General features: G+C 30.0%; 1 protein-coding gene across 1 annotated transcript; it reads right to left on the bottom strand.

Moving 5' to 3' along the window:
- Nucleotides 1-7,265: 7,265 nt before the first annotated feature.
- On the bottom strand, nt 7,266-8,341 carry LOC139426753 (ankyrin repeat domain-containing protein 2-like). Its single transcript, XM_071186644.1, has 3 exons — nt 8,335-8,341; nt 7,623-7,857; nt 7,266-7,515 (listed from the first exon to the last, which is right to left on the bottom strand). The coding sequence occupies exons 1-3, from the start codon at nt 8,339-8,341 to the stop codon at nt 7,266-7,268; spliced, it is 492 nt and encodes a 163-aa protein (XP_071042745.1).
- Between the last annotated feature and the right edge of the window lie 2,636 nt (nt 8,342-10,977).

Genomic DNA, 10,977 nt, shown 5'->3' with positions numbered 1-10,977 from the left:
CTTAAAACTTATTTATTCCTCTAGACAATAATTTTTTCAAGTAGTTAAGTTTTTTTGTTTGTTTTGGTTTTACAAAGTAAATATATAATAAAATGTCTTTTTCTTAACATTTTAACGCTGATGAGTCGCCAGTGTCCCTTATACATGCTTTTTTTCTGACGCTTTGTATACGAGCAAAAACAAATTACGTGTTTCTCAACTATTAAATAAAGTCTAATAGTTTCTAAAAATATATTAGATTATCGCAATTATATTTGTATTAAAATGTAAAACCTAGACAAAGTAGTTTATTTTTTTACTGTTCGTTTTCAAAAATTTATCAATAATTGATTTCATAAATTAAAGAAATTTCGATGGCGAATAACTGTTTCTTTTGATTTAAATAACTGCAATTAAGTGTACATTTGAAAAATTTTTGTTTTAATGGGAGCTGTGTTTGGAAGATTTAGCTTATTTCGCAGAAAAAGTCACTAATGTTTCATGCTGTAGTATTTCCTAACCATAAATTGGTAAAACGCTTAAACTAAATTTTTCACTTATTTTTTCCTAAATTAATATAAATTTAAAAAAAATATGAACAATATGTTTAATATAAATTAAAATTCCGGGATAGTCTGATCGGTAGGGCAATGGACCCATGTCCGAGAGTTCATGACTGATGCACGTTAAAATTCTTTCGAGTCACAAAGTCCTCCATGTTCCCATTACAAATCAATACCTCTGGGGGTACTGGATTGGAGATTGATCGTTCTCTGATTCAGGTCAAAATTACGATCTGTGATGAATGAATGGATGTTTGAATGGGTCCGCCTTATAAACAGGTGTGACGCATGATGTGTGCACAAGTCGAATTCTTGACCATAGATGGCGCCACTGTAAAACAAGAATCGCACACTCTGCCTTAAATTTGATCGGTTTCACCAAGCAGGCTTGCCCGTGTGGCAAGTGGCATTAGAGCCAACCAAACCAACCATAAATTAAAGGGTAATAATAAACAAATAATTTAATATAAGTCAAAGGGTTAAACGTGGGACATATGATTGTCCATAAAAAGTAACGTACGTAACACTGATAGTTTTCCCTACAATTTCATTGTTAAGGTAATACGTTGACTGTAAAAAGTTGTAATAGTGTTTATTTCAGTCAAAAAGAAAGAAATATTGCCTAAGTAGTGAATATGTAATGCACATAGCATATATATCAAGAAAATTTCGAATTTAACTGCTGTTTACATAATTGTTTCTACAGTTTGTGAAGTTTCCGATACTAAATGTGCAGCGATTTTGCGGCTTTTAATGATTTTTTTTTAAAATTAGCTAAGCTGAAAAATGTTAAGTTCGAAAGCTAAATTGCATATAACGAGTTCAAAAAACAATGGAAAAATATTTTCTGCGATTCAAAATTATGCAGTTCACAGTGCGTCTTCATTGTAAAGTACATGGTTTGAAATTTCAAAATGGACTATGACACCATATGTAGTTAAAATGAATAAAAATCGTGGAGAATCAATTCAACTAGGTTTTTTGAGTGAGAAGACTAAAACGTTCAATTGTTTATCTCTGTCTGAGTAAAGAATAGGCTAATATAGCTAATCGATTACAAGTGAGTTCTAAAATACTTTTTTTCCTCCAAAAATAATATTGTTATTTCAATATATTCAAAAAATGCATAATTTCAAAGAAATCGATCAAATAGTTCCTTAGAAATTAAATTTTAAAAAGAGTCAGTTATTTAAAACTCGATTTCCCCGGATGAATTTATCATTATTATTTAAATTTTTTGATGTTGTCTTATAAAAATACACATTTCAAAATAATGTAACAATTTATACTCACTGTAGCTCAAAATTTATTTGACTGTTATTAAAGCAAAATAATAATAAAAAAATATTTAGCAAAAATTATTTTTTGTCTGCGTTGGGTAAACAAATTTTGCAATCGCATGAAAATTAAAGGATAATTAATTATTTGAGTGGAATTATCTTTGGATAAACGGATTTTATAAGTGTGTGTAAAATTCTTCAATTTACTTGAAAAGTTCTCGAGATATGGTAAAACAAGGAAAATTATCATTAAGAGTTGCCAGATTTCAAACGCTCCCCTGATCAAAATATTTGGACCCTATTTCTAAGATTGTGGCTTCTCCTTATAGTTTGGGGTCTGGTATTAAGATCCTTCGAAAACTAGGTATGTTTATTCAGAGAAAGTACGTTTTTTTGAAATCTTATTTCTTAATATTTAATAATACCTACGCTAACTAGTTAGCATATTTGAGGTCAATCCTTCCTATCATTAAGAGTGAGTGTCTGCCATATTTCCAAAATAACATCAATGGTACAATGCTAAAAAACCAAAATCCCTGAATAACATTTGATCTAATTATCAGATTACAGTGTACTAAATCTGAATACTTATCAAAGAAACTTTATAGATTGAATAAAGCATATCTGTGAAAATACTTCATTAAAATTTGAAAAGCGTGATGCGTGCATAATTCATGAAAATGTTGAGCACAGAAAGTACAAAAAAAATTATTATTATTATGTAATTAATTTTCCCCTATTTTTTACTAATTAAATCTCCCCTATTTTTTATGACGTACTGGTTTACTTTCTTACGAACATGGTTAATTATATTTTTATTTACATATCTAATTTAGGAAACAAAGAACAATTTAGAGATAGGTTATGTCTTCGCTCCCTCAGATGACAAGCTGTATAAGATAGATAAATATTGCATAAAAATATGAATTTTGAGTGATAACAAACTAAAAAACTAAGCAGCAGAGGAATAATTCATATTTTAAATGGCAACACAACTATCTCATGCATTGTTTAATACGAAGATTTCTGAAAAACTTCTATGCAATGCACTTCACTTTCTTCTAGTGTACGCTAACAAAAAATTCTCAAATGTCAACTTCTTTCGTATTTTTTTTTTTGACATAGGTTATTTATTGCACAAAATTTTAAGATGAAACTTAAAAACTAAGTAATTAAAAACCTAAAGACGCTTGAGATTTTGAATTTAGTATTAAATGCCATTATGCAAATATAAAAAAAAGGCAAAGAAAATTCCCATTCATAGAAGTTTTCAGTAGCTCGTTTTATCTGCCTGCTTCAACTGGTTTTGTTTGCTATATATGCTTCTAAGAAAATTCAAAGCCGTTTCTAAGAAGAATGGATTGTATTTTTTTTTTATACTACAGAGTCTTCTGTCTCACTCAATTTCTTTGAAGTATGTTCTTTTCCCTTTTGAAAAAAGTTTTTCTTTTACATATGTTGCAACATCTTCTATATCGAAAGCGAATTGAGGTGGAAAAATATGACTCTAGTATTATTTTTGTTTCTACTAATACATCAAAATTTTTATTTTATTCGTCGCAGTATTGGCATTTGAACTTTTTGTAGAATTGTTTTGCAAAATAAATTAAGTTTAGATATGACAATAAAAATTTTTACATATTCCCGACTCATCTCTTTTCCTTTCGTGCTTAAGCTAATTCTTATAAAGTCATTGAATATCAAAGATAAGTCTAGATTTTAGTAGAATTATTCTACACACTTTTATAAACTCAAAATGCTTATAAACTTTTGATAAAGTTTTAGTGTCACCAGTAAAATTCACAGAATAAGCCATTTATTCTAATTTCATTCTTAGTGGCTGTTTATTCTATTCTAAAAATTATTATTCAAAACATATATCAGGATTAGATGCAGACGCACCAGAAAAAACATACAGAATAACTATTTCTGATTAATTTATATTTATTTCATAATGTGATGAATATCAAAGCATTGAATGTCATATTTAGTTTTAGATATTATTAGAACTATTCTACAAATATATCAAGATGAGACACACCACCAAAACTCCACAGAATAAGCGTTTCTAAATTATATATTTTCATCTCATGCTTAATCTAATGATTATTAAATCATTGGTTGGTTGGTGTCGTGTCCACGGGGAGAACTATAGATATCCTCCATGAGTGTGCAAAACACAGCCGGCTAACTCCTTGATGTTGTCGGACTCTCGATGTCAAAGGGGGAGAATTCCCCAAGCTGAGCCAGGGATCTTAAAATGGCAGGGCAGTCGGAAATATGTTCTGGTGTTAGTGGACTATCATCACAGTGACTGCAGGTTCTACTATTGCCATCTCCCAGGATCTTCATAGTGACCAGTTCTAAGGTGGATGATAGTTTCGGTAAGGTCTCTATTTGCATTTATTTCACAAATCGGTTACCCCGGACGCGGTAGCATGCATTCACAAAATATCCTTAATGATCCCCAATGGAAAATTGGTTGCCGAGGAGGTTGGACTTCTGCCTGTTGGTCCGCAGTAGGTATTTTACTTCCCTTCTACCACCCAGAGGAAAATCCAATGGAGGCATTCCCCTATCAGCCACCTTGGGGACGCTCCCTCCAGGGGTTACAGGCTCCCCCGAGGGTATTAAATCATTGAATGTCACATTTAGATTTAAGTTATAGTAGAACTGTTCTTAAAAATGTATCAAGATGAGACACTAGTAGAATTAACGGAATAAACTGTTGTGATTCATCTAATTTTATTTCATGCTTAATCTGATGATTACTAAATAATTTTAGCAGAGTTATTCCACATGTTATATCAAATTGGGGCACGTCCTTAAAATTCGGTGATTATCTATTTCTGATTCAATTAAAATCTTAGAATATACCTGTTCCTTTTCCTACATCTGTATTTTATTACATTACATTTTGTATTTTATTTCAAAAACTCTTAATTTACTAATTCTATATTTTGTTTTCTACTCTATTAGTAGCGATTCTATTCCTTCTATTCTTCCAAATTTTTCTAATCCTTCAGAAAAAAAATGGTCAAACGCTTAGCCCTGATGGAAATGTTTTGAAAAATTATTTAAATGTAACTTTAAAACATGTTTATTTGAGATTGAACAATATTATAGCTAAATGGTTTAAAAATGATTGATTTACATGATATGTTAAACTTGATACCATATGAGCGATGTTATTTTCGGGAAATCATATTATAAAAGGGTTAATTAATAACATACTGTGGTTCAACTTGGATTCATACTAAAGGTAGTATTATCATGGACTCAAATCTAAGAAAGATAAATTTACAGGATAAAATTAAGAAAAGATAATTTAATCATTTTCTTCTCCAGAAATTCTGAACCATTCCTTAAAAAATTGCCTGAAACTTTTCTTACATAAAAAATAAAAAATAAAAGAAAGCTATGCAAGGAACTTGAAAAAAAATCAAAATAGTAATGGAAAATATATATTTTAATTTTTAAAGATTATTAGTTTCCTACTTTAGATTATTAGTTACTTAAAGATTATAGTTAATCATTAATGAATTAATCAAGTTAGCATGTTTGGTCGACTCGTAAAATACATATTCAAAGAAACCGCTACTCATGTTTTCTGGATGCACTTAGGGGGGTAATTTTAGGAATGTGCAAAGATTTTCAAAATACAAATTTTAACTATATTTCGTTAGTCTCAAAAAATTGGGTACATTTTAAATATTAAATTACATTTATGGAATGGATAAATAAATAAATTAATTAATTAAAACGATTTAATTCAAATCATTTTTTACAATAGCTCTAAAGTAGAATGACTTTATAATTAAACCATCCGTCTAATTAATTTCAACTAAATTATTATTCGATCAAGATTCGGAAGGACTGATTTACATTATATGTTTATAAAGGTCTATTTATAGCATAATTTGTCTTAAATTTCAAACAATGTTCCACACCGAACCTGAAATAATTCTTGAACTGCTTAAGCAAATACTTATTTTATTTTATAACCGGCGTTGAACATCCCACCCAATTTCCGGTTTACGACTACAAATGTTCAACTCTGTAGCCTTGTAATTTTGAACTAAATCCAAAAGACAAAAGAACTGAGGGAACAAGTGTTGTGTGCAATTCCTTTGTTGAGGTATCCTTGATGGACCATTTTTTAAGCATTTGCGTAGCATGGTGAGGAAAACCACGAAAACCTCCCACGGCTAGTCCGACGGCAAAGGGGACTCTATCATATGATCCGTCTACCACTGAGGATATTTTCGTCAACACTGTGGTCAGTACGAGCCGGATCAGGAATTCGTATCGACCTGGCTGGGATTTGAACCCGATTCATCGCATTAGAAGTGGTTAGTTGCTCTATCCCCTGAGCAACTACGGTTCAACAAGTACTTATTTGCCAAAATGAACACTTTCAGACTACCTAAAAAATTTGCATTCCCTAAGTAAACCACATATTTAATAAAATTAATTATTCACTTTTAATCAATAGTTTTAAAAAATCATTGTGCATTTAACAATTGTTCGGCTGGATTTTCAAGGGAATTCGCCACGGTTAAATTCGGCAAGAAAGTCAACGCCCCAGAAAGTTGCTCAATTGATTTTCGCATTAATCATCAATCACTGAGAACAACAGAATATCCGTCCTTTGCACTGATAGAGCTTAATTTAGACTCTCCCTTACTCTGCTCATCAGATCAAGTAACCACCCCTCTCAGGACACGTTAGACAGTATCTAAGTTACTTAGTACATGAATTATTAAAATGCTAAAAATACAAGGAAATGAAATTAAATTAATATTTAAAAAAATGAAGTTTTTGAACGTAATGTACCGTTTACTGAATATATCATTTCCTTTAAAAAGGTAAGATTGTTACGGTTTCAAATGGGCTTTAATTAATCAAGAATGTGAATTTCTTTTTAACAAGACATTTCTCAATTTATATCACAAATTTATTCAAGCATATTTAATGCTGTTTTTAATTGAAAAAAAAACAGTGAATAAACTTTAAATTTTTTCTTTTCAAAAATAATAATTTATTTAGAAAAGTTACTGAAAGAAATTTACTGACTTTAATATTCCACAATAAATTTGAATAAAAAACAAAACACGTTAAATTAGGTAAAGACCTTGCCTTTCTAGTTTTATATCTATATTTGGAAGGCAATGAGAGACAAATTTTTTCTGTTGTTCATGTCACTGTATCGAACATCCAGTTTTCTTTTTCGGTGGCTTTTCTTCCTTTCTTTCATCAATTTTCCCCCCCTAATGCATGACAGTCAGTAAAGGAAATATCATTATCTGAACTATCATCTTGATGGGCTTGCAAAACTCTTTCTTTATCATGAGGCATTTTAGCAATTATATCTGTAAGATATCTCCTTATATCCATTTTCTTTAGCGCAGTCTATTGGCATCATTCGATAAATATTTCCAGCTTAAATATCAGCTCCATTATCGGCAAGATACTTAACTATTTCAAAATGATTATTCTGAGCAGCAAGGTGCAAAAGTGTCTCCTCACCGTATCTTGTTACATTAGGGTCTGCTCCACTTTCCATCAGAATTTGTACCATATCTGTACAGCCTTCACATGCAGTCCCATGCAAAGGTGTCTCCCCAAGATTATCCACTACCCTAACATTAGCGTCATTTTCTATTAGAGTCTTTACTGTGTCTACATTGTCACTTAAATTAACAGCTGAGTGTAAAGGAGTTCCATGGTCATACCCATTTACCGTATTCACATCAGCCCCATTTTTATTAGAATTTTAACTATTTCTGTTTTTACACACCCAGGAGCTTCTAAAATAGCTGTATGTAAGAGCGTATTCTCGAGCTCATCCACGGCATCAACATTTGCCCCATTTTCCATGAGAACTTTCATCATCTCTACCTTGTCAAATCTAGCGGCATGATGTAAAGGTGTCTCTTCAAAGCGACCTACTGCGTTAACACTAGCGCCATTTTTTATTAGAGCATCCACTATTTCTATAGTTCCGTATACAGCGGCCAAATGTAAAAGAGTATCTTGTTCATAAAATATGTGATTTATATTAAACTCATGTTCTTTACACTTATTGTACGTATCTGGATCCTTTTTCCACGGTGCACTTTTTATTTCATCAGTGACGTTTCTCCCATTCAAGTTAGAGCTATTACTAATTTATCCTATTATTTTTTCCAATTGTTCCATATCCCCCACAATGTAAAATTTAAATCTGAAAGCTAAAGTCAACACAAGTTAAAACTATGGGGCATTAACCCCCAATTTGAGTCACACTCCCCTTGAACATGATTAATATCTAAATAATCTCTGGGTTTCAAGCTTTCTTGTAGTTTTTTACTCAATATTTGTGGTATTAGTAATATATCAAACTTGTTATTGTTTATAGCAATAAACTTATCATATTTTTTGGACGTAATCTGGTGAAAACACTCTCTTTCTACCAGGACATGCTTTTTCTGCATACGAGTTTAAAACCCCTGGAATCTTATTAAACTCACCATCCATAATTTTTCCAGCAATTTCTTTCTCGACTTCAATGAAATCAATATTTAATTGATGTACTGATATGCTGCTTTTTGATGCAGCTTGATTCACTGCTTCAAAAACACTTTTTTGAAATCAAGAGATTCCTGAAAAATTAATATTTACTTTCAAATCAAAGCATTTCACATAAACGATCTACTTTTCAATTTCAGTAAACAATTTCATAAAATGAAACTCATTTAATTTAAAAGTTGTGAATGCATTATTTCTTTTCAATTAATATTTCCATATGAATTCAGCTTTAAATAACTAATATTACTTCGGAATCTATCAAGGATCATTCATAAAGCAATACATTGAACTTCGTATGTTCTGATCTTATCTATTATCAAAAAGTAATTCAAATAAAATTTCGAGAGTTCTAGAGCAGAAATAATTATTAATATAATAGATAACTTGTAAGTCTAGTAAGGTAGTTTGTTAGCGAATCAGTAATAGTTAGTTACAAATAATATAATAAATTGTTAGTTTACTTCTGGTATACATTCAAAATGTTCCAGAAGGGTTTAGACCTACCTACATAATGATTTAAAAATAAGTAGACTAGCCTACAATGCGCATAGAAGTAAAAATAAGGCCTTTTTAAGACTCAAATCGAAACTAGTGACAGTGTCAAATGGAAAAATAAATAAATAAGTTAGAGAGGGAAGCAAAATGTATAATGAACAATATCTAAGTGGTCATTGTTACCTCGTACATGGCACAACAATAAGTTGAAGTAATAGGAAAGAATTTTAAACGAAATTTGAAATGAAATGTTATAGTAATTGAACCGAAAGTTTTCGAAATGTTTCCAAAAAGTTAAACTGAAAAAGACTCATCCAATCAATTAGTCAATGTATCCTATTAATTTGTGATGACACTATCTTAAAGAAAAATAAAGAATAAATTATCTTTAGTTGAGATTACGTAGTTAAGATTTAGTAAGTAAGAATTATAAACGTATGTTTAAGTTAGAAGCAGAAATAAAATACATGTTATCATACATAATCGAAAAATGCAACTGATGGCTTCAAAATTTACAATTTAACTCAAATTTGCATTGCTAAGATAATTGCTCAGTATCTTTATACAAAAACTCCTTAAGTTACTCCAGTAGCTGGAGTAACTCTGTACAACGGTAACTGTCTTACCAATCTGCTAAAGAAAAAAAAAACCACTTATTTTAATTTTTTTTTTCGTTGTTTAAAATTTGCGTTTGTATAATTTTGTTTATTATTTCAGTTCGCTATTTGTAGTTTTTTTGTTAACAGTCCTATTTTTAAAACAGATGGCATTCATGTGTTTTTTTTAAAAAAAAGAAAAAAAGCATTTTGCGAATTAAAGAAAAAAAAAGAATTTTAAGAATCTAAAACTATAGAAGAACTATATGGAAGCTACAGGAACTGAAAATAAACCAAGAATCGAGAAAATATAAAAATTAAGAAATTATAAAATCATAAAGAAGTTGAAATAATAATTTAAGGTTAAACATGACTACCATTGAAATACTCCATATTTATATCTTTTATTAGGTCTTGAATCGTTGACGCAGTCTTTTTACGTCACGCCCTATTTTGAAGGTAAAACTAACGTTTTTAAAAAGCCATGCTTTTATCTACAAAGTATATAAATTCCTTTGAATTTCTCTGGAAAGTGCGAATCATAAATTGAATTCCAATTAAAAAGAATGAATGATAGTATTTAAAAAACTTTTCTAAATAGGGTAAACTAACCAGTGAACGAACACTTAACCTTCGCTTGCCTTTTAAAAAAGCATATTAATTTCAAAATTCGTAATTTTAGTTAAATGACAGTGTCAACATATTTGTTACTAATTGTAAATTAGGTAAGAAAAATTTAGAGAACTTACATAATAATGTTTTAAAGTTTTGGAGGTTCAAATAACAAGTAGTAAGAAGTCCAAGTGAAGGAACAGCTCTTACCAGTGAATGAACACCCAGTAAAAGAACACTTAATTTTGGTTATTTTTTAATGCTCCTTATGAATTTATAAGCCATACAAATATTTAAAAACAAGCCTATTCTTGAAATTATAACATATAAATACTTGGAAAATGTTAACTTTTTTCTTGTAATCATGAATTGAAAATTAAAGTGTCAGCATATTAACACATACTGTTCATTCACTGGGAAATCTATGCCCAGTAAAGGAACATGCCTGTTCCCTCACTGGTTAGAAGTTGCTTTTCGCATTTTTAACATACTTTTGATGCGGAACATCAGTAAAGGTGCAAGAAAATTAAAGTTTATCTTTTATTTTAATTAAGTTAGAAAAAAACTCAGTAAAGGAACACTTCTTCCTTCACTGGTTTTTCATCGTTTGGTGATCCAGTGAATAAACACCCCCTTATCTCAGTACTTTATTATGCTCTGATGATTAAAAAAAAATTAAACCTAATTTAAATAACTATATTTTGAATTCTCTTTCTCACAGTGAGAAAAATAAAACTATTTATTCCATGCAATTAATTTCACTTCAAACATATAAATACAAACACTCACCTTATAATTTTTTCAAAGAAACAAGTTGTTGCAGAGATAATAACAAATTCAAAAATTTTTCCAGAGAAGTCTATTTGACCAGGTAATCCAAAA

Source organism: Parasteatoda tepidariorum, chromosome 1, assembly GCF_043381705.1.
Source record: "Parasteatoda tepidariorum isolate YZ-2023 chromosome 1, CAS_Ptep_4.0, whole genome shotgun sequence".
In the NCBI taxonomy this organism is placed as follows: domain Eukaryota; kingdom Metazoa; phylum Arthropoda; class Arachnida; order Araneae; family Theridiidae; genus Parasteatoda; species Parasteatoda tepidariorum.
This window is presented reverse-complemented; position numbering and strand designations above follow the sequence as displayed.